Raw genomic sequence first — 15921 nt, forward strand, 5'->3', positions numbered from 1 at the left:
TTCTTCTTCCTACTCATCACTTTTTCAAATCTTACAGAGGGAAGTGGTATTTCTTATGGCAGACCTCATGACTGGCTCATTCCATCTTTCTCTCTATCTGGCAACACTTTGCTTATTCTAAATTGCATTTGAAAACAGAATTATCTTGGAAAGGCAAGAGTCAGACTGGGGCTGGAAAATTTTTGGTACCTCCTCAAGCTGAGAAACCAAATTAGCAAATGGAGTTTGAAGGTGCAGAGATCAGTAGGGCTTGACCCCACTGTTTTCTGTGAATGTCTGCAGAAAAGGCACTTGCCCAAGGTGCTTTATTCTGACCACAACCCATTGAGTCATTCATACGGGATTAAGCTAACATGAACTTGGATGAACTGCTACACTGAATCACACTCTCCACTACAAGTAGTTGTTGATAGGGATGGTTATTCTTGCTGACTGCTACTCAGTAGCAATTATCACTTAAGTAATCTTGATTTAAATTTGTCATATTCTAGTTTCAGTGGAATTTCTTTGTTGCAAATTTGCTACGCTTCTATTTAGAACAGAGCATAGAGCAGAAGGGAGGTGGTTTATGTAAAGTTATAGTTGCACATATTACATTTGGACCTAATCAGTGTGCTCCTAGACTTTTGATTTGCATACAATACACTTATCCTTTCTTCTGCCCCAGAGTTACTCTTGCTGATGAATAACTGCCATGTCAGCAGGAATTAGACATTTAAGACTTTTCCCATCCAGCCCATTAGTTCCACCCAAGCCTCAGGAAAGACTGAAAATTCTTTCTTTCTGTGGCATGTTTGGGAAAGAAAATGCACTGAACTGTTAAATTTGCAACTTCCTGCTTGTGGTAGCAAAACAGTTTTGGCACTTAGTCACTCCGATAGCTATCGGGGGAGAAACTGAACAGCCATGTTGCCTATCAATTAGCCATGGTCTTTAAGGTCAGGACCAGGCAGAGCAAAGTGTTTAGGAGACAAGCTGGGGGTTAGCCAACCTTTGGAGAAAGCTAATAGACTGTTTTATAGCTTTTAAGGTACATTTACAAAAATGTTACCCTTGAAATTGTATTTTCTGTTTCACTTCCAAAGCTGTTTGTTCTTCATTTTTAAATGTCACAGGGCAGCTGGAGCTCTGGAACTTAAAGACTGATTTGCACAAAGATTGAACATTGAATCAGATGATAGCTGACGTAGGGGATATAAAATTATACTTTCTTTGTTACATAAAACAATATTCCAACTACTAATATCAAACAGTCTACATGCTGATGTTTCACAGCAGCCAGCATCTTGCCTGACACTTACAGCAGCTATCATGCGCATACATACAACATCAGCACTAAGTGAGCCATCACAGCAGAACCACTGCCTTTCTGTACACCACAGACTCAGCATGGCAACACGGGATGCTGTGCTCCAGTGCACCACCTGCCCAGTGCCTGGCATCTATTGCAGCTGACAGTGGGGAACTACCATAAGCCAGGGTGTTCCTGTTCAATCCATACCTGGGTTCCCTCTCACAGAAGCTTCTCGGCCCCCAACACACAGCAAAGAGTACATCCTCTGTGTCCTCTTCCTTGTGACCAGTGGTGGGATCCACCAACGTCTCTTTTCTAGGGTCTCTGAAGGAAATACTCCAAACTTGACTTGCTATGGTTTGTACTTCTGTTAAGTGATCTTTGGTCTTGCACCACATGGGACACATGATCACACTATCCCTCCTTCATCTTGCATGATTTTATGCAATTGCATCAGTATCTGGCAAACCATGCCTTTCTACTGTTGATTTTAACTAGTCTCCTTAAAGGTCAATGGTTAGTTTTCCTTCTTTGTTGTATTAATCACCTTACAACTCAATAATTAGTTTTCTACCTGTCATCTTGATGCGAGGGTTTGTATGTGTCTCTGGCACACTGCAGATGTCAAGGGAAAAACGCAGATGCCTACAGGGTGAGAAGACACTGTTCTGCGCTTGCTTGGCTCATAAATAAAAGGCTTTTGTCAGTCACCTTTCAGGGTAATTTGTTATCTGTGTGTGAAAAACAAGCACAAATAATGGAAACAAAATTTGTGCTTCCAATACAATTTATTCTGTCAATCTGCACGTGCGCTGTCTGGGGAGGAGGGTTACTACAGTTACAAGAAATACCACAATCCAGAGACAAAGGTAGGCTTTAGTACTGTTTAGTTACCTAAACACATGCAACAGCATCGGTTCAATTTTGAAAACCTACGGAGATGCCCAAATGGCCTTAAAAATTTGTGCTTCATATCCATTTATCCCCAGTAAAGCTGGAAAGCACAAAGGTGCTGTACAGTCTAACTTCCAGATCTCAGTAAAGCTTTGTAAAATCCTTGCCAGGGTAATTCTGTCAAAAGGGTTAGCTTATTATATTGCTATAGCTAATGTATCTGTACCACTACTATTTAGTGCTTGAATTCAGCAGCATATGGCATCAATAGCTGTGGTGTGTTGAAAACCCACAAGAAACAAAAATCTTTATTCGTTAAAGCTGGACAACAGAAGTATGTTATGGCTTGTTCACTGCCTTCACTACCACCAGGGAGACTTAAGCATTTACAGTTTCTTGTAGAAAGAAGTAAATCAGGAGTTTTGCCTATGAAATCTAACAAAGAAACCTCTGAGTGCTGTTTTTTTGTCTCCACTCCCCCTTCAGACAGCACACTGTTGAATATAAACATCAAAATCTCTTCTCTGCACCCCCTTCCTTCTCCCCAGGCCTCAAAGGAAAAACATATAACTGCAGAGGAGGCAGCAGGAAGGCAATTGTAGTTGTGGGTTAGATCATAAATGTCTCTCCAAGAATATATAAAGAAGCCACTACTTCTACTTCTGTTCTTGTATGTGTTGGTTTTCAGAAACTACTACTACGCTCATTCCCAATCAAATCAAGATAGCAAATTGCTTAGAGGTAATTGCCACTAGTGCTACCACCCATTAGTTATAACTGCAACAGGATTTACTACAGTTGCTTGGAACTTCAGAACTGTCACGTGGGTATAACTGAGCCCCTTCTCCAAAATTGCAAGGTGCTACCTCTTGAACTGATGCTTACAAAGTTGGAGCAAGGGCTGTATTTTTGTTCTGGGTTAGGAGAGAGTAAAGCATATTAGAACAGTTATTCCTTGAAGTTGCTCCAAAAAGATACTGCAGTAGTCATCTATTGGTTTTCTACTATAAGCAAAGAGCTAGCATACAGAGCTGACCCCACTTTAGCAGAGAGAAAAGTATTGATATAGAGTAGTTAGTTTATTGCAGCTTTTTCAAAATATAGCATATCTATACATCTACAAACACATATACAAACTATGGAATAACTGCTGGAGCTTTCTGTTCTGATGTTGATCAGCATGAAGGTATAAAAATTAGAGGTATCAGATGGTTTCTTTTATTTTTTGACAGATGTGTGTGACAGGAGTATTATCAACAGATGAGAAATTACCTATTTACAGTAGTACATAAATCTGCCAATATCACTACAGATTATTACTACACACACTCTTAAGATACACTGTGCTAATTATTTCCCCTCCACCTCCTTGCCTCATTTATTCTCAAAAGTTTCCCACTAATATGTGGCCTTTATCAGGTAGCTCTTTCAGGTAGTTGCATTTATCTTATTTATTGCTAGATAAAATATTATTGATGTTTTTCTTTGTCATTTCCTTTCCTAGGGAAAGATGTCTTGTTTGGGGCAATTTAAAAAGCTATCTATTAAAAGGGAAAAACACAGCTAGAACACCAGTGCTGGAATTTCTTTCACCTGTTTCCAGAGAGACCCTCGTCAGCATAAATCAGTATAACTTTACTGAAGACAAGGGAGTTATTTTCCCATGTGAAGAGCTACTCAGGCCTTTCTTCTGCAGCCAGGACTGAGCATACTGGCAGCAGCCACCAACTTCAGGTCACAGGAGACATCTCAGGGATGCAAGAGTCCCCATTGCATTGTCACTGTGTCTCCTTTATTATTTTTTGCAATTGCAAGAATTTTATCATATTCTATTGAACTTGACTCCTCAGTTCAATATAAATGCTCCCTAGCATATAGAATCACAGAACTGCTGAGGTTAGCAGGGACCTCTGGAGACCACCGTGTCCAATTCCACTACAGAAAGCAGGGTCATGATGAGCACATTTTCCAGGACTGTATCCAGATGTTTTTTGAGTATCTCCAAGGATGGAGACTGCACAATCTCTCTGGGCAACCCATTCCAGTGGTCATTCACCCTCAGAGTAAAGAAGTTTTCCCATACATTCAGACAGAGTTTCCTGTATTTCTGTTTGTGCCCGCTGCCTCTTGTTCTGTCACTGGGCACCACTGCAAAGAGTCTAGATCTGTCTTCTTTACACCTTCCATTCAGGTATTTACACACATGGATAAGATGCCAATAGAGCTTTCTCTTCTCCAGCCTAAACACTGCCATCTCTCTGCTGGGAAACAGCAACCCAGCACTGGTGGATCAGGCCTCCTTACTGATCTTTCCTGCCTTTGCCTCTCTCTTACATCTCACGTGGCTGAGGAAAAGCAGCTTTACCCAACAGATTTACAGGTTCTTGTCAACATGAGTGTTTATAGTGAGCTCAGCCTAGAAAACTGTGCCAGCCCCTAGACTATTCTTCTGTATGCTTTCTGATACCTAAGGAGCCCCAGAGAATATACACAGGTGTGTTCTTCAGATGGCCAAGTGAATCTAGTCCTTTTATTTCTCATTCTATTTCTCGTTCAATTTCTTCTTCCATTTCCTGTTAACTCTACCTCTAAGGAAGTTGATTCATACTTGCCTCTGAGCAATTATAGTCACCCTTTTCAGAGAAGTGATTTGCAGTGGCACTTCTTGGAGAATTTACAAGAGAACATTTAGCCTGTATGTACAGATAGTATAGATAGCAGCCTTTTTGCTCCTCAGTCATTACAGATACTTACATATGCTGAAATTAGAAGTGTGCTATACTAATATCTTAGCTCTAAAGACCTGTGAAAAGAAAGATCAGTCCAGGGCTCTGATTATGCTTTCACATGACCTAGAGAAAAACTTGTGCTTCCAATATTAAAATGCTGGAAAAGCAACAATGCATATGTAACAGCGGTATCAAAACCTTAGAAAACCTCCCCCATCTCATTAAATTTGAAGATGAGCAGACACTTAGCAGAAGCAGCATATTCACTGGAGTGCTTAAATTAATGGGCCAGTCTACACACATATCTCTATCTTTCCATTAATTGTAAGAATATGGGAATCTTTGTATCACATCAACACTGAACATTGTTTAACCTGACACTAAGAGCAATTTAGAGAAAAGGGACAAGAATCATGCAATTGGATAAAAAGCATCTTAATGACCCTAGCATACTCATGACTGACACCTACCTTAAGGAATTTCTTTCCCCTCTTCCTCATAAAATTTCATAGAGTTTCACTGGCCATAATAACACCTAAGAATGTAACTGTCCAGTAGTCATTACAGCAAAGTGATTCTACTTAAAAAAAAAAAAAAAAAAAAAAAAAAAAAAAAGTCAAGAAAACAGCAATTAATACATTTTGCCAAATATTGTAAGTTTATTAGGGACATGGATGAGTCTCAGCTTGTGGTCTACTGTCAAAAAAGAAACAAGCCAGCTAACACTTCATCCAATTAAATATTTTAGATTTCAAGTATCCACAGTGATATTCTGGCTCACAAACCAGCACAGGACTCTAGTCTTTGAGTGGGAATTCCCAGAACAATTCTGCATCATACTTCACTTGCACTGTTGCGGGGCTCTAGCAATCCTACTGCTGTCCTCACTGTTCCTGGAAAAGTCTTGTCCCCCTCTTTTTTAACTATGGTCCTTCTAACATCATGGAAATTAGATTATTGAACTGACAAGAGGAGCCCTCCATTAAGTCATTACTGACTTTCCAGGCTTCTATTTACATACTGCTAGTACTCAAAACACCTGGAGTAATAAAGCATTATTACCTCAGCACTTTTTTTCTCTCCTCATGTTCCACTAACTGGAGAAAACAAAATATGGGATAACAAGTTCCTACTAAGAGAAAATTACAGTTCTGAGAGGGAACTTTTACTTTTAGGCTGAATTTGTTAATATCACAAAATCCTTATTTTGAGACTCTGATACCGTTCTCCCCCAGAATCACTCTCTAGTGTTTTTCTACTTTCCATACTGCAGCAGATTTCTTTAGAAAATGCTTTTAAATTCCCGTAATAGCCTTTCAAATGTTTGTTCCCTGGTACAGCAACACAGATCAGTACTTCTGGACAAACAGGTTACTTTTGCCAGAGAATCCCTGAAAAAATAGCTCAATGCCAGTGCTAGATACACACACACACTCCTAGATTGCTGAAGCTCTGTCTTGTTAAAAAAAAAAAAAAAATCCAACAGAAGTACATAAAGAGACTTTCAAGCCTTCAACTTCAGTGTATTCATCACTTATCAAGTCTTTGGCATAGAGATGCCCTCATAATGGGATTTAGCAAACATTGTTATGTATCTAATTTTAAATTAGTTTCCTCACATGCACATACACACAAATTAATAACAAGGCACAGCTGGGTCAATTATTCAGTGAGATAATATCTCAGATGTCATCCACTGACACACTATCCTGCCCAAACAGCATCTATCAGTGCTGCTGAGCTAACTTTTCTGCTTGGCTGTTACTGACTCACATTATTTAACAGATACACACAGATAGAATTGGAATTCTTTTAAGTATTGTTCAAGTATTCCATAAGCAGTAATTATTAGGAAGTATTTTTAGTTCTTGATAAGTTCATAACCATAAAGGCACACAGTATGCAAATAATGATACTATTGGTATATTACTATACATGGCATACAAACCCCACCCATGCATTGGAGTGCAGGTATGTATGGCACAGATTGCCACAATACGTAGTTGCTAAGCTTTCAAACATGATTAATGCCAATAAGACTGAAATTTGAGACTCAGTAAGAGTTTCAAAGAAGAGACTAAAGGCTTCTTTCTCTACGTGAAAAATGGAGAGGGAAGAAACAAATGAGAATGTTCCTGTTTTTCACAATTGCAGTCAGGTTTCCCAGCTAACACAAATTTAGGCTTGTTAATTCAGGGAATTGAGAGATATCACATTTGTGCTACTACTTGGAAACATTTTTTTCCATGACCTTCTGCCAAGGGCAAAACATGAAAAGGGCAGTTAATGATCAGTTTCCAGAAAATAGAAACAGTCAGTCTTAGCTCACTGCTGACTGAAGATTTGCTTCACAATTCATTAACTGTGTTCTGACAAGCTCCTCTAAATTCAAATGGAAAGACATCACAAGTACTGGATTCTCATGTGTTCAGCACTTAGTTTCATTAGGGAAAAAGTACAAGGAAAATATTTCCTGGTCTTTCCCTGATTTTCATTCCCATTACAGATCCCTTGCTCTGACCGGACACCAAGCTTTCAAATGACCATGCAGGACAGAAATTCTTTACTATGAATAAAATCCAGACTATTCTGCAATACATCACCTCTTTGTATTCAATCAGATCACATTTCCAAATGAAAAAACAGGAGCTCTGTTAAAATACACAGCCTACTTCACTTTTTTTTTTTTCCCTCCCTCCACAGACACTGCAAATGGGCATTAAGCATTTTTCTGGGCTCTTTGTGATGTTGTGCATTGGATTTGGTTTATCCATTCTCACTACCATTGGGGAACACGTAGTGTACAGACTGCTCCTACCACGAATCAAGAAGAAATCCAAGATGAAGTACTGGCTCCATACAAGCCAGGTATGTATTTAATTGTAACTCCATCAAAGTCATTTGGCTGTTCAAGAAGGCCTGATTTATGGCCCAGTGCTAAGATAAGGTCTCACCAGCCAAAACAAAGTGGTGCAGAAGTGCTATCTTTTACTATCTTTCATATCTCATAGGCTTTACTCTTCCATGCCAGTAAAATGACTGTTATTTTAGCTGAACAGTATTGTTGACTTTTGTCCTTACTGAGATCCAGACTTCTTCCTGAAAACCTGCTATCTTGCCAATGAGTCATCCTCCAATATTTGTCTAAAAGTATCACCTATTCAAGTGTAGTCTCCATTTCTATATATAGTGATGGCATCTGAGCTTGCAGGATCCTTTAAGAAGAGAATCTGAGGATCCTAGTAGGCCACACAAGTCAGACTCTTTTTGCAGTCACCAGAATCTGGGTTTATTTTGTTTTCATTTTTTCATGGTATCAGTAACATAAGAAACCACAAACAGGTCACTGTCAGAATGCTAAGGCATTTATGGACCATGCAAAATATTACACATTCCTTCTAATATATTGTTTAACAGTACAGTGCCTCTGAAGCTGTGCTAGATTATGCCATGCAGTAACGGTACTTTAGGAGCTGTAAGAAGCGCACTGATGACTGGCATTTGAAGTGTGAAAGCAGCTGTTGCAACCTGAAGTGAATTACTTAATGATAAAATGAGAAGTACAAAGGAAATAGTTCAAATATGCACAACTGCAAAGCCTTTGTGGATCTTTCTGTTTGTACTATTAACCTTACAACCCCTTTTAGATACCAGAAACAACAACATTATTTTGCTGGCTGGCTCACTAGCCTCTTAGTGGACACCCAACTACTGAGTAACTTCCTTCATTATTCTAAGGAAAATAATAAGAAGAATTGCTGTAGATGTTTGCATCTAGAGGAAGAATTTACTTTGCAGCAAAAGGCACAAGAGCTTTCAAATAATACAGTGATAGAGACCTTTTAGAACTTAATAGTTTAATAAGATCCATCTTTTTTTCTTAAGAAATTCTAATACCAAAGGGTGTTTGCAAACTACCTCACCCTTCAAATTGTCCTTCCTCAGCAACTGTGGGGAAATGAACTTGTAATAACAAAGCACAGGCATTGTTTGTATCCTTGAACATGCAAAATAATTTATGCTGAAGTAGATCACACAAAGCCAAAATTGTTTACTTATTTATGGAGCTATTTTAAATTTTGGGTTTACTAATTCATTTTCTTCTTTTCCCTGAAGAGATTACATCGTGCCCTGAATAGTTCATTTATTGAGGACAAACGCCAACCTAAAAAAAAACGAGTAGAAAAAAGGTAGGAAGTTTGACATGCCTTAAAAAACAAACTACAAAATTTACTTTGAAATGAAACACATTGTATCTGGATAGCTATTTATGAGTCTAACATACCTGAAATATAATAGACCAAAAAAAGGAAACAAGATAGAAATGACACTGGGGTGAGGTAGAAACAAATTGTTTCCAATACCAAGTATTAACTCCAGAAATTTTGTTCTTTTATGATTTCCCATATGGTTAATAAAGCAAGACCAAGCTAAGCATAAGCTTTGAAGTTTTTAAATCTGCTGTCCTTGTTTTTAGAGAATTATTTGTTCATATACTAAATTACAGGCAGATAACCAGAGGTCCTGTGAAATAGCTTCATAGTGGAGGAGAGCTTGGGTGATGCGAATGTTAGAAAATTTTTCACACAAACAGCAGCTCTGAAATTAAAAGACTGAAAAAAAGAATATGAAGTCCCTCAAAAATCTCTATCTCAAATAACTCTTGGAGAAAAGAATAGGTCATAGTCCATGTCTTCATAAGCAAAGATAATTTTACTTCTCTATAGCTACCAATATACAACACTTTTCCCTAAAACTAACCACTTGCTAATTCACTGAAAACTATTAGGGTGCTTTTAAAGGTGTAGGTAACAATATTGCTTTCCAACAGAGGATGCACAGACAATAGAAAAGCAACTTCTTCCAGGCTGTTGCTACGTGTTTTACATGACTGAATTTCCCCAAAACTTCAATCTTGCCAAAACACACACAAACACACGTATTTTGTTTCATTTGTTATTCCTGCATCAATGGCAGGAAATCTAAGAAATAAACAGCAAGCTTCTAGACAGCCTGTATGAAACAAACATATAAAGACATATGCAATTAACTTCCTCAGTTTTTTCCTTCATTTTATCACCCTACAAAAACCCCAGTGCAGCACTTGAGCAGCAGTAACAGGAGCTGATTGGTGCACGACATTTCTTCCCCATACTGGTGCTCACAGAGCAGCAGCATTCAGTCACACACCCCCAGCTCTGTTTCACAGAATCACAGAATCATGGAATCATTAAGGTTGGAAGGGACCTCTGGAGATCATCTAGTCCAGCCTCCCCGCTCAGCAGGGTCACCTAGAGCATGTTACACAGGGTTGCATCCAGGCAGGCCTTGAATATCTCCAGAGAAGGAGACTCCACAATCTCCCTGGGCAACCTCCTCCAGCGCTCTGTCACTCTCACTGGGAAGAAATTCCCCCTCATGGTCAGGCGGAACTTCCTGTGCTTCAACTTCTGCACATTGCCTCTTGTCCTGTCACACGGGACAACTGAAAATAGTTTGTCTCTGTCCCCCTGACACCCTCCGTTCAGATACTTATACACGTTGATATGATCCCCTCCTCAGTCTTCTCTTCCCCAGCCAAAACAGGCCCAGCTCTCGCAGCCGTTCCTCATAGGGCAGGTGCTCCAGCCCTCTGATCATCTTTTTGTATCTGTTTGTATCTCTGATAGTACAAAAAGCACCAGCTAAATTATTTGCTAGAAAATGAGTGGTGTAGAAATTCCCTAACACAAGGAGATGGCCATAAAGCCCACACTAAAGAACCACAAAAATATTATTTGATTATTAAGAGTGAAGAAGTGCTGCTGCTTTTAAAATATCACTGCCTCCACAGCAACCAGCAGTCAGCATGAGTACATGTGCATACAACCACTTATTCTCTGCTCTTCCTGGTTTGAGCTGCCATCTGAACTGGAATGCAGTGAATTTTACTCAAGACAGCTGGTAACATGGGACCTAACTATAACGAATACTAATGTGGCAAGGTACAGCCCAGAGCTCTCCAAACAATTATTTTGTAACACTTTCTTTTATTCCTCCTGGAAGCTGTGGAATTATTAAAAGCACTGCAAAGCAGAAAAGAGGTGGAAAGATTTTGTATTATATTACTGCTATTTCTCTCAGCGCCCTGTTTTCTTTAGGTCACAGCTTTATAAAAAGCTCTTTAAACTCTTTACTAGAAGACTGCAGAACACCAGTGGCCAAGCTGTAAGGGGTTTCGTCTACTTGACTGTGTTCAGAAGTAGATTCTGGTCTTTGTTAAAATCACCTGCCCATAGTCCTAGACAGAACAGCCAACACTACAAGCAGTAGAAACTATGTCAGTTTCTAAAACTTTATCAGAAAGCTGACTTTTGGTTTGGGGAGAAGAACTGAAGTTATGAATTAGCGGTTTAACACCGATAAATATCTACAAGACTAGAGAGTTGCAGTGTCTCTGGGACTGCTCATATTTCTGCTTCAAAGTAAGACTCTTGCACAAGACTGCCCAAAACCTGGGGTTCCATGGGCTCTGTAGAGCCTCTACACCACATAGCAAGGACATAGCATTGGGCACTATGGCCCTCAGGGCCTTCCTGTGCTATCCTGCCACTCTACTCACAAAGAGGCATCACAGCTGGTCACCTCTTTCTTTAAATGAATTTCTACTTTCCAACTCCATTCTCTAAAGTTAGGAAAGTATCTACTCCCAGCTCCAGACTCTTCCTTAAAGCAGTTGTTTTCAGTAGTCTCAATGTTTAAATTTTAATCATTTTTATTACCTACAGATCAGTAGGTTCATGTTAATGGGCATTTTGTCCAGGAAGGTTACCCAGGTAAGACTTAAATGATGCAGCAGTTTTCATAACAAGTACTTCAGAGTTTCAAACTGAATTTATAAAATGATTACTCAGAAAAAACAGATAGGAAAGCCAAGCTTCTCTCCAATGTGGGCAAACTCAATGCTTCTTACCTCCCAGGTGAAAAGCAGAGAGCAAACAGTGCTCTCTATAAAGAAAAGGGTCCTTAAGAGAAGCCCAGGGAAATACCTTAATTTGAAAGGGCTGTAAAGAGAAGTTCCAAGAAAGGGGTGATGAAATGCTTGAAAAATCTTGAATCAAAATATTTTGGAAAGACTTTTCCAAAGGAGAACACTGAAAAATTTGAAACATAATTCCCAAATGGGGACTAATATCAAGATTCCTCTCCCAGACTGAAAATTCCAAACTCAGTTCTATCAGGAAGCTCACATCTTTTTATTCCAAGGTCTGGATAAATCATGTCATCAAGTTCACTACCTCCAAAATACAAGCAGCTTCAACAGCCATTACAGAATCACAGAAGGGTTGAGGCTAGAAAGGACCTCTGGAGATCATCTAATCCAATCATACTACTTGGGCAGGGTCACCTGTGCATGTTGCACAAGATCGTGTCTGGATGGGTTTTGAAAATCTCTAGAGAAGGAGACTCCACAACCTCTCTGGGCAACCTGTGCCAGTGCTCTGTTTCCCTCACGCCAAAAAAAAAAAAAGTTTTTCCTCAAGTTCAGTCAAAACTTCCTGTGTTTGCATTTGGGCCCATTGTCTCTTACCGTGTCACTGGGCACCACTGACAAGAGCGTGGTCCACCTCATCCTCTTTACGCTTAAGCTATTTAAACATATAATAAGGTTTTCCCTAAGTCTTCTCTTCTCCAGGCTGAACAGACCCAGCTCTCTCAGCCTTTCCTCATAAGAGAGATGCTGCAGTCCATTAATCACCTTGGTAGCCCTTCAGTGGACTCACTCCAGTAGTTCCATGTCTCTCTGGTATGGGAGAGCCCAGAACTGGACACAATACTCCAGATAAGACCTCTGCAGGGCTGAGTAGAGGGAAGGATCACCTCCCTCAGGCTGCTGGCAATACTCTTCCCCATGCAGCCCAGGATATCGTTGGCCTTCTTAGCCAAAGGGGCACATTGCTGGCCCATACCCAAGTGGTGGTCCATCAGGACCCCCAGCACCTTTTCTGCAGAGCTACTTCCAAGCAGCTCCACTCCAATCTGAACTTGTGCATGCGGTTGCTCCTCCCTATGTACAGGCCCCTGTGCTTGCCTTCACTGAACTTCATGAAGTTCCTCTCCACCCATCTCTCCAGTCTGTTGAGTTCCCTCTGAATGGCAGCACAGCCCTCTGGTGTATTAGATATTTCTCCCAGTTTTGCATCAGCAAGCTTGCTGAGGATGCACTCTGTCTCCTCATCCAGGAGAGCTTATTTCAATGAATAAGCTGAACTGGACTGGATTCAGTATTGACCCCAAGAGGACAGTGCTAGCTTCAGGCCTCGAACTAGACTTTGCATCACCCATCACAACTCTCTGAGCTCTGCCGTTCAGCCAGCTTTCAATCCACTGCAATGTGTGCTCATCTAGCCCCTACTTCCTCAGCTTGTTTGCAAGGATGTTATGGGAGATGGTGTCAAAAGCCTTCCTGAAGTCATGGGAGATAGCATCCACTGCTCTCCCCTCATCTCCCAGCCACTCATTCCATCACAGAAGGCAGTCAGATTGGTTAAGCAGGATTTTCCCTTTGTGAATTCAAGCTGACAACTCCTGATTCTTTCCTATCCTTCCCCTGCTTGAAGATGGCATCCAGGATGAGCTGCTCCATCACCTTTCAGATAGGGTCAAGGTGAGACTGAATGGCCTGTAGTTCCATTAACTGCAAAGGGTACATTTTCACCTTACTCCATTCACAAAAACTCTAGGTAGCCTTCTTCCCCCTCTTTGAGAACAAATTCCCAAGGTACCACAGAATATTGAAGCATAAAGAATAGATACTGTAATGAACTTGGATGTTGCAGCTACAAAAACTTTCAGAAAGCTTTAGAGCCCTGAGCTGGATTTAAGAGGATTATAACCCACTAAGCAATAGAGTTTGCAGGAACTTGAACTCCATGATTCTGTTCCGGTCTCTGTTGCTGGTTTATCACAAAAGTGATACATTCCTAACTTTATGCTTCTGAGGAAAATAATCTTAAGGATAAATAAATAGTATTTATATATAATTCGTAATAGCTGCATCACATTTTTCAGTGGGATGGCTCACAGGAAGGGCTGCGTAAACAAAAGAGGAGGCTATGATTTTGTTTTAACTCTCTCATCTCTATTCAGGTCCCACATAGGGAATAGCCAGCATGCTGTGTGGAATATAGCTGATCCAGGGAACTGTCATCGGAAAAAATATATCTGCTCTGATGAAGGACAAAATGAAGTGACGATCCAACAGCACCAAGACATCCCCCTGCCTCAGGTGAGGGGAGAGACTACAGCTTCATTAGCAACCAATGGGAAAGCAGATTCCCTTAATATTGCTAGGACCTCAGTAATCCAAGAGCTTACAGAACTGGAGAAGCAGATCCAAATCATCAAGCAGGAGCTGCAACTTGCCATAGACAGGAAAACAGAGCTGGAAGAGTATCAGAGGACAAACAGGACTGCAGAGCCCTAGGCCAGCATACTTCAGCCCTTTCCCCTTTTCTTCCTTTCTCCTCCTCCTCTGTAAAATTTGTAACACAATTTTGTAATGCCAGAAAGAGGCATGAAAATAAAGCAGGCAGTATGCTCTTCATGAGAGCAGAATTGCAGCAGCCACAGCCACTGCCAGCCTTCTGAGTCCTCCTCCATTTGTAACGAGTTTCCTGGCAAACATCAGCTGTTCCCAAAGGACTAGAAAAATGAGGAGCATCTGAACAGCAAGAATTTCTGACTGCTTTACATGCCACTACAGTGAAGTTCACACTTTTTTAGCCCTTTCTGTGCATTATTTCAAAAAAAAGAAAAAAAAAAAAAAAAGAAAGAAAAAGAAGAAAAAAAAAGGAAATCTAAACTGTGGAAGCATGTCCCTTGTTGGTATGTTTTTGTGGTGTCTATGGGCCCAGTCTCCATTTGTGCTAAGGCTCCTTTCGGTTGCCTTATTTACAGCAGGTGCTAGTTACATGTTGGCAACCCCTTCCCTCAAGGCACAGGTGTGGTTTCACAAGACAAATTCTTGGTGACAATCCCAGTACTCACAGTTCCCTCAGCACAGTTGCAGATACAGCTATTCTATGACTGTGGTAAAGGAAATCACCTTAGCTTAAAAATAACTTGGAAAGAAGCAAATCATCACCTCTATCTGTTTCTAAGCCCAGGTTCACTTTCTGCTCCCATCCAGAGAGAAGCAAGCAAACCGCTGCACTGGCAGGAGTGAGGGGCTGGGTTCACTGTAGCACAGAGGAAGAATGAGTGGAAGACTTTGAGGAGCAAAGTACTGTAAACCACTATTACTACCCAAAGCTCCTACTGTGAAACTACTCCTTAATATCCTTTGTCTACAATTGACAACAGGGTTCTTTCTCACAGCCAAAGTAGCATAAAGGGGATCAAATTCATTGAGTCATTCTGACATCTAACTCCCACTGAAGTCAAAGGGAGTCAAGCACCAAAGTCTCTTTGTGGACTTGGGTTCTAGTGTAAAACAGAATGGGATTTGCTGTTTCAAAGGGAATGTACTGAATACAACTCCCTTCCACATGGATGATGAGTAGAGGGGAAAGAAGGGTAAGCTGTTCAGCATCTGAATAAATAATACATCAACCAAAGTGACTGCGTTATTTAAACATGATTTCTTTTACACAACACTCCCCAACACATCCTGTATTACAGAGAAAAGGAATGTTTGTAACAGTCAGAATAATCTCTGGTAAGTCACTAAAATCATGTTATTACCCACCCTCTATGTTCAGCCAGTTGTGTGAATGGTGCCTCTCAACAGGCGCAGTTATGGGCCACATGCAGATCTGAGACACTGTATTTGGTAGTTTCAAAGAGGCACACATTCTGGCTCATGTAATCTTTAAAACACATTGGAAAATGAAGAGCTCAGCATAGACTACTAAAAACTGATAGCTGCATGCAGCAATGCCCACACTAATCAGCACCATCAAGAGGAGTTCTTACTCTATTTCTTGCTCAGTACTTGGCCTGTGGATGCTTCTTTTAACATAG

The 15921-nt window shown here is 40.4% G+C and overlaps 1 protein-coding gene across 1 annotated transcript in view; it reads left to right on the top strand.

Moving 5' to 3' along the window:
• GRIN3A (glutamate ionotropic receptor NMDA type subunit 3A) overlaps positions 1-14485 on the top strand; it is a 74618-nt gene extending 60133 nt beyond the window's left edge. The window contains exons 7-9 of the mRNA XM_062599621.1: positions 7621-7785; positions 9034-9107; positions 14047-14485. Of these exons, the coding sequence (XP_062455605.1) occupies positions 7621-7785; positions 9034-9107; positions 14047-14383 (576 nt within the window). The 3' untranslated portion in view covers positions 14384-14485. The remainder of the gene's footprint in view (positions 1-7620; positions 7786-9033; positions 9108-14046) is intronic.
• The last annotated feature ends 1436 nt before the right edge of the window (positions 14486-15921 follow it).

Source organism: Rhea pennata, chromosome Z (assembly GCF_028389875.1).
Source record: "Rhea pennata isolate bPtePen1 chromosome Z, bPtePen1.pri, whole genome shotgun sequence".
NCBI classification, from domain to species: Eukaryota; Metazoa; Chordata; class Aves; order Rheiformes; family Rheidae; genus Rhea; species Rhea pennata.